Consider the following 15,469-nt stretch of genomic DNA (forward strand, 5'->3'; position numbering starts at 1 on the left):
CGCACGGGGGCGGCCTGGAAATGCCGCGCTGTGAGGACCAGCCGCTGGAGAGGCTCTTGGCGCTGGAGGGCCGAACTCCCACAATGCACCTTGTATCAACACGGCACTGGTGGCTGCTTCGAGGAGGGGCTGGGGCGCTCACCGGTCCGGCACGCAGCGCGAGGGCTATCGGGCGGGGCCCGGGGTGAGGGGCGACTGGCAGCCATGGCGGAGTCGGCGCCTACTCGGGTAAGGGTGCTCCCGGCACCGGTCGCGGCCCGTTCGGGATGGCGGAGCTCCTGGCCGGGGCGGGGCTTCGAAGCTCGCACCCCTGTGGGGCTGGGGGTCCCGGGGCTCCCCGGGCTGTTTCTAGCGAATACCGGCCTCCTCCCACGACCCCAGGTCACTGCCTTCCCCTCTCCGGCTCCTTCCCCGTGGGGCCGGAGCCCCAGCGCCACACACCGTTGCGGAGAAACTTCTCCGAGGCTTGTTTTGGGTTTTGGGGTTTTTGGGGTTTTGTTTTTTGTTTTTTTGAGAGTGCGCGCGAGAGAGCACGCGCACGAGCTGGGGGAGGGGCAGGGGGACAGATTTTTCTTTTTTTCTTCTGAGAAGAGCGAGCCGGGGCGGGGGGAGGGGCAGAGGGAGAGAGTTTTTTTTATTTATTTTTTTTTTTTTTTTTTTTTTTTTGAGAGATTTTTTTTAAAGAGCGCAACAGGGGGGAGGGGGGAGAGAAATATATACATGTTATATTTATATTTTATATATGTATATTATTTAAGAGAGCAGGATTGGTGGGGAAGAGGGGGAGGGAATTTTTTTAAAGAGCTCGCTGTGGGGGGTGGTGTAGGGGCAGAAGGAGAGGGAGAATCTTTTTTTTGAGTGAGAGACGGGTTGGGGAGGAGAGGGGTGGGGAGGAAGGGGGTGGGGAGGAGCGGGGTGGGGGTGGGGAGGAACGGGGTTTGGGGGAGAGAGAAAATCTTAAGCAGGCTCCATTACCATCAGGGAGCCAGAAGCTGGGCTCCACCTCATGACCCTGAGATCATGACCAGAGCCGAAATCAAAATCAGTGGCTTAACAGACTGAGCCACCTAGCAGCTGGAAAATGTAAAGGATATACCAGGTAAAAGGAAAATTATCCCAAATGTGAAGTCTGAAAATGTAAGAAAGTGTGATGACCCATGGAAACGGATAAATCTGAACATGTATCGAAAAATGTAAGAAAGTGTGATGACCCATGGAAACGGATAAATCTGAACATGTATCGATTGACTATAACGGGAATAATCTCTTGGCGAGGTTAAAAACAGGCAAATTAAAATACATGGCAGCATTGGTGTAAAAGTTAGGAAGAGGAGATCAGAATTCTTTTGTTTCAAGGTTGTTAGAAGTATGCTTCCTGTAATATCTAGGATACTTGCTAAAACATTAGAAATGGCTGTAAAATTTAAAAGTTAGAAGGGGAAATAGAGTAAGGAAAAAATCACCTAAAAGAAGGCAAGAAAGACAAGGCCAAAAAAGGGCAAAAATCAATAAAAATAGATCAACAATTACAATAAATGTAAATGGACTAAATGTTCAGTTAAAAGGCAGAGTTGTCACTATATGGTTTGTAAGAGGTACAACTAAAAGACAAAGCTACAGAAATGGTTGAACATAAAAGAATATGAAAACATACCAGACGAATCAAAAAAATTAGTTCATCTGTATTAATACTGCTAGAGATCGAGGCTTCCATTGTAATGGTGAGACTCATTTTATCAGCTTGATAAGACATTCTAGTATTTTGCATGTAATTATATAGTCTCAAAATATATAAAGCAGATTAACAGAACTACAAGGAAAACTGGCATGGTAGAAGACTGTAACGAAACCTTAGTTTCTTTTAGGCAGAAAAAAAATTAAGGTGTGCTGTATCCAGTAGAACTTTCAGAGATTATGGAAATATTCTGCCTTTTACTGTTCAATATAGTCACTAGAAATCTATGGCTGTTAAGCACTTGAAATGTAAGTAGCGTGGCTGAGGAACTGAATTTTTCATTCAGTTTTAATTAATATGGGTTTAAATAGCCGTGTGTTTCTAGTGGCTTTTGGACAACACAGGTAAGATTTTTTTGTCCATATATCTGTCAGTACATAATATCGGTGTATAGGCGTACCTCACGTTGATTGAGCTTTGCTTTATTATACTTTGCAGATACTGTGCTTGCTTGCTTTCTTTCTTTTTTTCTTTTTTACAAATTGAAAGTTTGTAGCAACCCTGTGTCAAGTCTCAGCTGCCATTTTTCCAACAGCGTCTGCTCATTTTGTGTCTCTGTCACAATTTGATAATTCTCACAGTATTTTAAACCTTTTCCTTATTATATTTATTACGATGTTCTGTGACCCGTAATTATGCTTGCTAAAAACTTAGATGATGGTTAGCCTTTTTTTTCTTTTTTTGCAATAAAATATTTTTAAATTATGGTATGTACATTTTTTTAGATATAATGCTATTGTTCACTTAATAAACTACAATGTAGTATAAATTTATATGCACTGGGAAACAAAAAAATTAACTTTACATGCTTTATTATGATACTTGCTTTATTGTGGTGTTCTGGAACCAAATTTGCAATATTTCTGAAGTATGCCTGTATAGAGAGATTAATGAATAAAAAGTGAAGAGAGCAAAAGAGCCTTTTAGGGGCACCTGGATGGCTCAGTGGGTTAAGCCTCTGCCTTCAGCTCAGGTCATGGTCTTAGGGTCCTGGGATTGAGGTCCCTGCTTAGCAAGGAGCCTGCTTCCCCCACTTTCTCTGTCTACTTGTGATCTCTCTGTCAAAAAAATAAAATCTTAAAAAAAAAAAAAAAGCCCTTTTAGAAATGAAAGTGTGTTCTGGCAGCTGACTGTTGTCTGGGACCTTAGGTTGGGCTGTTGAACAGAATATCTCCATATGCTTTCTCCATGTGGTTTAGGATTTTTCAGGTGTTTTCCAGAGCCTGCCTGCCTGTGATTTGTTCCTCTTGACATGGAGTGGAGCAGAGACAAACTGTTCCTCACAAACCCTTCTTGAATTGCAGATTCATGAGCAAATTAGATGCTGTCTTAAGCCATTAAACACTGGGATTATTTGTTGTGTGGTAATCAGTGGAATATGTTAAAATATTGAAAGATACTAAAAATACCTTAAAAGAGGAGTGGCAAACTGTGTATGGATACATTTATCTATGGATTTGATGTAGACAGAGTCTCTAAAGATACTTTTATGAGACTTTAAAAGATATTTATTTGAGAGAGACTGCACACACGTATGTGTTGAGCTAGTGAGAGGGGGAGAGGGAGAGGAAAAAGCAGGCTCCGCTCTGAGCAGGGAGCCTGAACAGGGCTTGATCTCACGACCCTGGAATCATGACCTGAGCCAAAGGCAGAGCCACCCACGTGCCCCTTTGAGAACTTCAAGTGTGTAAAGAATACCAGCATCCACTATAGTTAAGATAATACTATAAAACAGGGAGGTGGGACTTGTTTTACCAAATATCAATAATTACTACTTTAAGGATACACCTTTTTTTTTTTTTTAAGATTTTATTTATTTATTTGATAGAAGACACAGTGAGAGAGGGAACACAAGCATGGGGAGTGGGAGAGGGAGAAGCAGGATCCCCGCTGAGCAGGGAGCCCGATGCAGGGCTTGATCCTAGGACCCTGGGATCATGAGTTGAGTCAAAGGCAGATGCTTAATGACTGAGCCACCCAGGCGCCCCTCAATAATGATTTTTAAAAAACCTTTGGTTGTTAAAACTTTAATATTGGTAAGGCAATACAAAAAATACCCCATAGAACAAGACTAGAAATGCCAGAGACAGATTTGCTATGTATGAAAGCTTGTTTCATGACAGAGATCACATTACAAATCTTCGGGTAAATTGATGGATTTCTCATCATATATTAGATCTGTTGATTTCCCATGTGAAAATTGAGCCCTGCACCACACAGAAACATCAGTTCTAGTTGAGTTACTCAAATGTGAAAGCAAAACTATGGAGTGTTTAGAAGACAATATTCTGGGTTATCGATATTTTTCTCACCTGACACAGAAGTTCAAACCATAAAGGAATTGATCAAACTCAACTACATTAATTTTTTTATTAAAAAATAAAGTGAAATTTTTTTTTTTTTTTTTTTTAAAGATTAAAAAAAATGTATTCATTTGACAGAGATAGCCAGCCAGTGAGTGAGCAAATGCCGGTGCACACGAGCAGGGGGAGCGGTGGGGAGAGGGCTCCACTGAGCAAGGAGCCCCATGCAGGGCTCAATCCCAGGACCCTGGGACCCTCACCTGAGCCGACCGAGCTGCCTAGGCGCCCCAATGAAGTGAATTTTTAAAATGAGGCACAAATAAGGAGGAGGTGTTTGCAACACATACAGTGTGGATAAAGAATAGTATCCAGAATTACCAGAGAAATTCTGAGATAGAAAGGAAGAAAGGGACCCCAAAAGATGAACAGATAAAAGACTTGAGCAGGTAGTTCACTGAAAGGTATTTGAATGGCCAATAAATATTTAGAAGATCCTTATCCTTGTTAGTAATCAAAGAACAAGTAGATGGAAATTATGATTACATTTCAGGCTTCCTTGGAGGGACAAAATTTTAGTCTGACAGTTGCAAGTGTTGACATAGTTGGGAAACATCCAGAATACTTAATACTTCTGACAGGAATGAAATTTGTACAACCACTTTAGAAAATATTTGGCATTATTTACTGAAGTTCAAGTTGTATATATACCCTATTAACCAACAATTCCTTCCTAGGACTATACCCTCAGGAAACTTGCCCATATGTACTAGCAGCCGTGCACAGTCCTGTTCGTTGTAGCACTACTTGTAATGACAAAGATGGGGGCAAATAAATAATGGACTGGAAAAGGAAGTTGTGGTATTGTCACAGAGGAATGTTACACAGAAGTGAAAATTAATTATAGCCATCTGCAACAGTAGGATATTCTCAGGTGTTGTGGAATAAGGATGCCATTTATGTAAGGTCCTAAGATCGGCAAAACTAAACATGTTTTGGGAAAAAAGCATTTGGTGAGAATATGAAAAAGACAATTTCTAGTGAAAAACCAAATTCAGGATCATAGTTACATAGGGAGTCATACAGAGGACTTCAGAAGCAATATTTGATAACGGAGTGGTAGCTCATGGAGATTTGTCACCATTCCCTTCCGTATCTTACATATTATAGAAATTGTTTTTTACTGTTCAGTATTAAAAAGTCATAGTATCTCAGAGTTGGAAGTGACCTTAAATATTGTCTAGTTCACCTTAGATGCCACTTTAGAATGTTACTTATTTTGTATTTTACTCCAGCAGATTGAAGGTGTCTTAGCAACAGGGACCATGTCTTATACTTACTGGTGGTTTCAGACCGTAGTGGCAGGCCCATTGTATTAGACTTGATCTGATAGTATGATAGGAGATCCAACAGAACTGCCCCAGAAACTCCAGAAGTGTGGGGGATGTAAGTGTACTTTCTGTATTTCTCACTGCAGTCAGGGATACTCTTACATGTGGAATTTATGTAAAAAGAAAAATTATTTTATTTTTATTTATTTATTTTTTTAAAAGATGTATTTATTTATTTGTCAGAGAGAGAGGGAGAGAGAGCGAGCACAGGCAGACAGAATGGCAGGCAGAGGCAGAGGGAGAAGCAGGCTCCCCACCAAGCAAGGAGCCTGATGTGGGACTCGATCCCAGGACGCTGGGATCATGACCTGAGCCGAAGGCAGCTGCTTAACCAACTGAGCCACCCAGGTGTCCCAAGAAAAATTATTTTAAAAATACATGTTTATTGAGGAAGTCAAACAAGCAATAGTTTACAAGGAATGATGAAAATCTCTCTCTCTCATTTCCCTGAGGTAAGTCCTGTTACCAGTTCAGTTTCACGAATCTATTCACAGACCTTTCTGTGGGCTGAAACACACAAAAACTCATGTATTTTCTCTTTTTTCAGAAAGTGGAATCATAATAAATATATTTCCCTAAAAGTTGAATTTTTAACCAGCCTGGTATGATGAAAACTCTTCCAAACCATAATACAGGTCATTATTTTTAAAGGTAGTATAGTGTCATTTTTGGTTGTGCCATAATTTATTTAGCCATTCCTTTATGAATAAACCTGGAGATTATTTCCAAGCTTTGACTTTTCCAAAGAATATTACCAGTAATCGTCTTAATTTTTTATTTTGGATGTCAGTAAATAATGCCTTTTGTTTTATAAAATAGATTACTGGAAGTGAGATTGCTAGGTGAAAAGGTTTTTAGTGACTTTTATGAGATTGCCTTCCATAAAGTTTGTAGTATTTTTCATTCCTTGCAGGAATGTTAATAAAAGTGCCAGTTTTGGGGCACCTGGGTGGCTCAGTGGGCTAAAACCTCTGCCTTCGGCTCAGGTCGTGATCCCAGGGTCCTGGGATCGAGCCTCTCTGCCTGCCTCTCTGCCTCCTTGTGATCTCTGTCTGTCAAATAAATAAAATCTTAAAAAAAAAATGCCAGTTTTATATCCTACTCATCTCTGTAGTTCCTTATCCCTCTTTCAAGTGGGGCAGCTTGGTGGGTGAAAAGCGGTTTTCCTTGGTTGTATTTGTGCTCCCAACTGCTTCTTGGACGGCCTGCATTTCTGTTCTCATAATTACTTACAGTTTGCAGGTTTATTTGGGGTTATTTTTTTTCTTTCCATTTTATACTTTGTTTATAAATATCCTCTCCCCATTTTGTTTTTTTTACACTTTGTTTATGGCATCTTTCCTGGCAGCTAACGTTTTCTTCTATCATTCATTCATTCGTTCATTCATTTATTTATTTGACAGAGATCACAAGTAGACAGAGAGGCAGGCAGAGAGAGAGAGGAGGAAGCAGGCTCCCTGCTGAGCAGAGAGCCCGATGCGGGACTCGATCCCAGGACCCTGAGATCATGACCTGAGCTGAAGGCAGCGGCTTAACCCACTGAGCCACCCAGGCGCCCCGTTTTCTTCTATCTTGATACTAAGCCGTGCTTACTGAGATAATTCACCTACAGCAACATTCACTCATTCACACGGTTGAGCTAGTTTTGATAAATGTGTGGCATGATCAGACTACCAAAACACAGAATATTTCCATCATCCCAGAAAGCTTTCCTTTGCATTCAATCTTCCCCCACCCCCAGCTCCTGGCAAACACTGATCTGGTTTGGTTTTTTGTTTTTTAAGATTTTGTTTATATATTTGAGAGAGAAAGGGAGCACACAAACAGGGAGAGGCAGAGGCAGACTCCTAGCGGGGCAGGGAGCCAGACATGTGGCTCGATTCCAGGACCTTGGGATCATGCTTTAGCTGAAGGCAGACTCTTAACCATCTGAGCTACCCAGGTGTCCCCACTAATCTGTTTTCTGTCCCTAGAGTTTTGCCTTTCCTGAGTGTCATGCAAATGGAATAGAGTAGATGGCATTTTGTGTCTGGCTTCTTTGACAGCATAATTTGGGGATCGATATTGTTTGGTGTATCAGTAATTTGTTCCCTTTTTATTGCCAATGTAACATGCTTAACACATTAATTATTACTATGTTAATAATGTAACAGTATTTTATTGTATGGCGTATTAATACCCTTAAGGCTGCTATAATAAAGTACTGGACATTGAGGGGCTCACACACCAGAAGTGTACTGTCCTACAGTTCTAGAGGCTGGAAGTCTGAAATCAGCGTGTCCACAGACGTGATGCCTTCTGAGGGCCACAATGGAGAATCTCTTTCAGGCTTCTCTCATAGCTCCTGATGGCCCCACGCTTTTTCTTGGCTTGTGGCAACAGAACTCCGACCTCTGCCTCCGTTGTCACGTAGCTGTCTTTTCCCCGTGTGTCTTCATATAGTCTGCACTAAGTACACATCTGTCTCTGTCCAGATCTCTCCCCTATTTTATTTTATTTTATTTTATTTATTTTTTCTTTTTTTAAAGATTTTATTTATTTATTTGACAGACAGAGATCACAACTAGGCAGAGAGGCAGGCAGAGAGAGAGAGGAGGAAGAGGCTCCCTGCTGAGCAGAGAGCCCGATGTGGGGCTCGATCCCAGGACCCTGGGATCATGACCTGAGCCGAAGGCAGAGGCTTTAACCCACTGAGCCACCCAGGCACCCCTATTTTATTTTATTTTTTAAGAGATTTTATTTATTCATTTGACGAGAGAGTGCACAAGTACGGGAGGCAGCAGGGAGAGGGAGAAGCAGGACCCCGCTGAGCAGGACCCTGGGACAGCGGGACCCTGGGATCATGACCTGAGCTGAAGGCAGCAGATTAACTGACCGAGCTGCGCAAGCACCAGGTGCCCCCTCCCCTATTTTATAAGGACACCAAATCGTGTTTGATTAGAGCCCATCTGAGGACCTCATTGAGCTTGATTACCTCTGTAAAGATTCTTCTCCAGATAAGATCACATTCTGAGGTCCTAGGCGTTGGGACTTCAACATATCTTTTTGGGAAAAGAAAATTCAACCTATAACATACGGATGGACTGTGGTTTGTTTATTGAATCACCAGTCAGTGGACATTTGAATTGTTTCCATCTCAATAGGTAGTTCAAAACAGAAGAAGCAGCTTGATTTCACACCTCTTTTCTGCCTTTTGCTTAGTGCTAAGATCCTGACCCACCTTCCTGTGCGAAGCAAGCAACGAAATGCTGAGCTGCAGAAAGGCAGGAGGCAGCTCCGAAGAGCTAGAGATGAGTGACTGGAAGTGAAAAGCAGAACATGGGATAAAAGGAGTCTGTCCAGCAGTCTGACGTTCTGTCTTGTTTCGTTTGTAGTTACTGACAGAGAGAGACCCAGGGAGCACAAGCAGTGAGAGCGGGACAGGGATGGTCTTTTACATGAGACTTTTATTTAAATCCTTCTTAGGGGGGACAGTTAAGCTTTAAACCCACGTGTTCGGTAATGAACTGAGTTGAGTCACTGGAATAGGTCATGGCCAAGCTTATGTGTTCATTTACATGCCACTTGGGTTCGTTTTGTCCCATTTCTCTAGACACTAAGTCCCGGCCCCAGCACTTCTTTCAGAACTGGTTCCTCTTAGTGTCTTATTTTTTTTTTTAATTAATATATGATGTATTATTTGCCCCAGGGGTACAGGTACGCGAATTGTCAGGCTTACACTCTTCATGGCACTCACCATAGCCCATGCCGTCCCCAATGTCCATCACCCAACTTCGTGTCTATTCTTGTGGATAGAGAAGCGGCTTTGAAGAAAGTGTATGCCGTATAAAATCATGAAGCTTTGGGGGCTAGGACTGAAGTGAACATGCAGTGGTACTTCAGGGTCAGAGGAAACTGAGGAGACATCCCCCCCCATGGTGGCTTTAGTAATGTTGAGCTTCAGCGGTAGTGATTTCCCTCCTCAGGGCTGGATCATAAAAAATGAGCCGTGTAAGGAAGTGTCAGCGGGCTTCGTCAAATCATGTCCGTAAATATTTACGAAGGATGTAGTTGGGGATGCCCGAGTGGCTCAGTCAGTTAGGCATCTGGCTTCGGCTCAGGTCATGATTCTGGGGTCCTGGGATCCAGCCCCACGTTGGACTCCTTGCTCAGTGGGGAACCTGCTTCTCCCTCTGCCTGCCTCACCCCCTGCTTATGGCTTGCTGTCTCGCTCACTCTCTCGGACAAAAAAATAAAATCTAAAAAAAAAAATTTAGTTGGTGTTATTCGCTGTACTAGCTGCTTGGGTGCAAAGGTAAATGAGTTGAGCTTTATTGGTCTTGCTGAGTAATTGTGTCTTGGTCGTCTTAGAGACTGTGCCGGGTGTGAAGGGCGGGTAATAAGACATGTACAGTATTATTTCAACTTTGGAAAACCAGTTAAATGATTTAAAAAGAAGTTCAAAATTCTAACAGGTTATTTCTGAATGGTTGTATTTTACATAACTTTTTTTGTACTTTTCAGTGTTATAATGTACATGTATGTGTAATCTATAGTAAAAGAGTGTAAAAGAGCATACTTTTGGGGCGCCTGGGTGGCTCAGTCATTGAGCGTCTACCTTTGGCTCAGGTCATGATCCCAGGGTCCTGGGATTGAGCCCCAGGTCGGGCTCTCTGCTCGGCGGGAAGCCTGCTTCTCTCCTGCTCACCTTGCTTGTATTCCTGCTCTTGCTGTCTCTCTCTCTGTCAAGTAAATAAAGTCTTTAAAAAAAAAAAGGTAGAAACTAAGTAGCTGTAATACTCTTGGACCCACTGGACCCATTGTTTTCTTTACTTGATGTTTGGAAGTGACACTGACTGGCCCTGTGTCTGATTCTTCATTCAGCACAGGAGGAAACGCCGCTCCACACCTTTGACCTCTTCCACACCTCCCCCACAAGCGACAGAGAAAAGCTCTTACTTGCAGACCACAGAGCTCTCTCTCTGGACTGTGGTGGCCGCCATTCAGGCCGTGGAGAAGAAGATGGAGTCCCAGGCCGCCCGGCTACAGAGCCTAGAGGGGCGGACAGGGACGGCCGAGAAGAAGCTGGCGGACTGCGAGAAGACGGCCGTGGAGTTCGGGAACCAGCTGGAGGGCAAGTGGGCCGTGCTGGGGACCCTGCTGCAGGAGTACGGGCTGCTGCAGAGGCGGCTGGAGAACATGGAGAACCTGCTGAGGAGCAGCAACTTCTGGGTCCTGAGGCTGCCCCCGGGCAGCAATGGAGAGGGGCCCAAGGTAGATCCCTTGGGAATTGAGTTAGCCTAGGGCGCCTGGGTGGCTCAGTCTTTAAGCATCTGCCTTAGGCTCAGGTCATGATCCCAGGGTCCTGGGATTGAGACCCACATTTGGGCTCCCAGCTTGTGTCCCCTCTCTCACTGTGTCTCTCTCTCTCTGTGTCAGATAAGTAAATAAAATCTTTTTTTAAAAGCCCGAATGGGGAGCCCTACCCTTTATTATTTAAGATTCAAGTTGCTGGCTTTGCTTTTGTGGCTATGACAGGAGGCACTCATGCTACGATATTTGTAATTTCAGGTGTCCAGGTCACTTGAAAATGATGGAGTCTGTTTCTCAGAGCAGGAGTGGGAAAATCTAGAGGACTGGCAGAAGGAGCTCTACAGAAACGTGATGAAGAGCAACTACGAGACTCTGGTCTCTCTGAGTAAGTAGCACGTTCGTCCCGAGAATTCTCTTGCAGACGTCTGCACATCCCTGGCCCAGTAGCGTGTGACTCAGACTACACCCTTGACTACTTGGCTTTGGCTCCTCTCTTGTTCTGGAGGGAGATGGGTAGGGGGATAGGTAGGTGGTGTTGGGCATTAAGGAGGGCACTTGTGATGAGCCCTGGGTGTCATATGCAAGTGATAAATCACTAAATTCTATTCCTGAAAACAATATTACAGTATACGTTAACTAACTAGAATTTAAAGTTTTGTTTTATTCTTTAAAGATTTTATTTATTTATTTGACAGAGATCACAAGTAGGCAGAAAGGCAGGCAGAGAGAGGGGGGGAAGCAGGTTCTCTGCTGAGCAGAGAGCCCAATGTGGGGCTCGATCCCAGGACCCTGGGATCGTGACCTGAGCCGAAGGCAGAGGCTTTAATCCACTGAGCCCCCCCAGGTGCCCCCTAACTAGAATTTAAATAAAAATTTGAAAAATAAGAAAAAAGAAATGGGAGTCTTTAGGTCCTCGGTTCATGAAGACTTGGAAAGGTCTTAGTGTTGTGCATTTTGTATTTCTTCTCTATGGTCACATAGTTCATTATAAGATTTATTAAAAGATGTCATCATTATAGTGTAATGTGTATTGTAGTGTTATGTGAGCAGAGTTCCTCATCCGGTTTTTAATACTTAAAACTGTTTGACAAGAAATCCTTTCGTTACCTGAGATGAGGCAGGCAGTACAGGTTAACCAAAAAATTTTTCTTGGCCTTGGGTGGAATTACATTCAGTCCCTGTGAGCTCAGTTTTTGTTTTTTACTTTATTTTTGTGTGTGTGTGTTAATTAGAAGTGCTGGTTAATAGATATACATCTTTGGGGTGCTGGGTGGCTGGGTTGGTTAAGCAACTGCCTTTGGCTCAGGTCATGATCCTGGAGTCCCTGGATCAAGACCCATTATCAGGCTCCCTGCTCGGTGGGGAGTCTGCTTCTCCCTCTGCCCTCTCCCCTCTCATGCTCTCTCTTTCATTCTCCCTTTCTCTCAAATAAATAAAATCTTTTAAAAATAGATATACATCTTTATAAAATATTAGTTATTAGTAAGTAGATTTTGGTAGACAGAGTTTTTTTCTTTTTTTAAGATTTTATTTATTTATTGGAGAGAGAGCGAGCATGGGGAAGAACAGAGAGAGGGATAAGCAGACTGCGCAGAGCCTGACGTGGGGCTCGACCCCACAATCCTGAGACCATGATCTGAGCCAAAACCAAGAGTGGACACTCAGCCGACTGAGCCACCCAGGCACCTCCAACAAAATCTTTTAAAACTGAGCTCCATGGAGGAGTGTCCAAAAGGCCAGTGTGACTGCAGCAGAGAGGGAGAGAGCAGAAGGGGTGGAGGGGAGTGTGTACCCTGGGCTGAGTTCTGTGCTTTGCTCGTGGCGGTTTCCTTGTCTGTCCCAGCTGGGGATAATGGTGCCCACCTCACCTTGCAGCGGGTCAGCATGGACGAAATTAAATACGCTAAAAAGAAGCAGCCCTTGAGACCGGGTGCACGTGAGGGCAGGGTGGTCCGGGAAGGGAGTGGGCTGGGGAGCCTGAGTGCCGGAAACGCAGTGGCTAAGGAAGGACCGTTGGAGGCAACAGCTGACTGAATAGATTTCTCGAATCGGCTCGAATTTTCCAGTCGTCTCAAGCTGCCACTGGCAGGGAAGTGGGAAGAACAGTAGCCTTTTAATCTTTGGAACTTGTATTATCAACCCCTGACATTGGTCACCTTGTTCATCGGCACGTGCACAGTGCGCGGTGAGCTTGTACCGTCTGCTGGGCTGATACTGTGCCTATTCCAAACCAGAGGTCCTTGGCCAGCCAGAAGAAGAAGCAGAATTGGGTGCAGGGATGCTGGGCGACTTGGAGGAGGAAGGCCCTGGTGATGTCCACCCAGGTGAGTGGATCCAGAATATTCCATCCCTGCACTCCCTGCGGCCTATAGTGAGCTTTCCCACTGCCAAACTACTGAACGCTGGTTGTCAGCAGCCTATCTGGTATTACTTATTTTAGATTTCTTTGTGAGTTTCATGAGTTCACCGAACATCTCTGTGTCTTCATTTCTTACCACTGGGGAGTCCGTACGTGTTGTGATGGGTCCTGCTTCACATCTGCGCTCCCGTACAGAGCAGAGCAGTAGCTCAAGTGAAAACCTGCTGGAGACTGAGGATAGGGTTGGTCAGATCGTAGGAGTGAAGCCTGGGGTGAGAGGCAGGTATGGGGAGGTTTTATAAGCCAGGTATGGGGAGGGAGGAGACGTGCAGGAAGACTGGGGCTGGATGCATGAATATTTAAACTTTAGGTTTAAGGGTGGTTGGGTTTTTTATTTTAATTGTTCACGTTTTTTATTTTGAACTGTTAAATTAGTATAGTTATAGTATATTTTGCCATGTTTTTACAGGAATTGAGTACAGATTTATGGACAAGCTTAGAGAACTGTTATTTATAATATTGTCCTAAAAAAAATGGGTTTAGTTTTTCTGGTCTTAGAACCCAGTCTCCTTCTCCAAATTGTCCTAATGCCCTTATCGTGGGGTGCTTTGATTAGAGCTCTTGTGAAACTCACAGGTGTTTGTTTAGCTCTGAAGAAACCGAAAGTGCTAGAACGTGATCTTTCTTGTTGGTCGTCTTTCTCTTGGCAGCAGAAGGGGTGATGATCAAGCCGGAGATCCAGTGCGCTCAGGAAGGCTCTGCGGATCTTCCTGGAGAGTTCTCGGGCATTGCCGAAGAGCAGGCTTTCCTGAGCCCAGAGCATACTGAACTCTGGGGTGGTCAGGGTGGTTCTGTCCTCTTGGATTCGGGCCCCAGGGACGCTACTCTGGAGGATCCCATTGAGGGAAGTAGAGACCCTAGCAGTGGCAGAACTCTGAGCTGCCTCCCGAAGCCGAAGCCCAGTAGGCAGGTGCAGCTGGGTCAGGAATGCGGGCCGGGCCTAAAGCTGAAAAGGGACGCTTCTGGCCCCTATGAATGCTCCGAGTGCGATGTCAGCTTCCATTATGAGCAGCAGCTCGCTACGCACCTGCAGACCCACTCGGGGTGGGGGCCTTATGCAGCCTCAGAGCCTGAGGAGAGCCGTAGACCCAGGCCGCAGCTGAAGCCCCCGTCCAAGAGGGCGAGGCTGCACCAGTGTGACGTGTGCCTGAGGAGCTTCAGCTGCAGGGTGAGCCTCGTGACCCACCAGCGCTGCCACCTGCAGGAGGGGCCCAGTGCTGGCCGCCGTGTCCAGGAGAGGTTCTCGCCCAACAGCCTGGTGGCCCTGCCTGGCCACATCCCTTGGAGGAAAAGCCGGAGTTCCCTCATCTGTGGTTACTGTGGCAAGAGCTTCAGCCATCCGTCGGATTTGGTGCGGCACCAGCGCATCCACACGGGCGAACGGCCCTACAGCTGCTCCGAGTGCGAGAAGAGCTTTGTCCAGAAGCAGCACCTTCTGCAGCACCAGAAGATCCATCAGCGGGAGCGGGGCGGGCTGGCCCTGGAGCCCGGAAGGCCCAATGGCCTGCTTTAAGGGTGCCAGCCCCTTGTCCGTCCAGGTGGTGGGGGGCAGAAGGGGCTGGCATTGGTCCCCCCCGAAGAGACACTGTGCACAGTCAGGGACTGACTGCTTCCTGAGGAGAGTCGCTTTGATTTGCCTTCCGTTGGCCAAGCACCAGGCCAAGCCCAGAGGCTGTCCTGGAAACTGTGGAAGAGGAGGAGTCCGGGGCCGCTCCTCTCCCTGCTGTCTCTACCCTGCTGTGGAGCTTGTTGTCTCTGGCACCTGCAAGACTGGTTTTCCCGTCGGGGCTGCTGTTTGTGCGCTGCGGTTGGCTCTCTGACCCTGCGGGCACTCGCGGCTGGTTCCAGGTCATGTGCCAGCATTTCAGGTCTTCCCAGAGGTTGGGTCGGCCAGTGGGGCGAGCAGGTGTGTGGAGGAGTTGTGGGACACACCCCCTTCTCTCTCCTCTTTTGTAGTGTCTTTGTTAAAAACACGTAGAAGAAATAATTTAAATGACTGCTTACCCTGTTCTGAGGAAACTTTTTTGGAATTAGATTTTAGTTGATTTAAAAATACACAGTCCGACACTTGTTTTTTAAATTTCCAGCATTGTAGAAGTCGTTCCTAACATGGGGACTGGCCCTGCCCTCTACGAGGGATTTGTTTATGGGGCTCTTTTAGCCCATCCACAATTAGTTCAGAGATCGGGGGCAGAGTGCTGAGCTCCTTCTTGTGGGGGTCCTTGATCACGTGGTGACCGAATCTAGAGGAGTGAGAGGAGGAAAGTGGGGAGACCTCACCGCCCCTGCTGAGAAGGAAGAGCCCGGGGACGCAGCTGAGAGCGCGCTGCTG

The 15,469-nt window shown here is 45.3% G+C and overlaps 1 protein-coding gene across 1 annotated transcript; it reads left to right on the forward strand.

The window, feature by feature from the left end:
- ZNF212 (zinc finger protein 212) lies at window positions 1-15,184 on the forward strand. Its single transcript, XM_047695424.1, is given in 6 exon segments — window positions 1-184; window positions 186-228; window positions 10,290-10,679; window positions 10,977-11,103; window positions 12,953-13,042; window positions 13,788-15,184. Coding segments are annotated over 6 exon segments (1,677 nt in total). The 5' UTR covers window positions 1-20; the 3' UTR covers window positions 14,651-15,184.
- The last annotated feature ends 285 nt before the right edge of the window (window positions 15,185-15,469 follow it).

This window comes from Lutra lutra, chromosome 11 (genome assembly GCF_902655055.1).
Source record: "Lutra lutra chromosome 11, mLutLut1.2, whole genome shotgun sequence".
Lineage (NCBI taxonomy): Eukaryota > Metazoa > Chordata > Mammalia > Carnivora > Mustelidae > Lutra > Lutra lutra.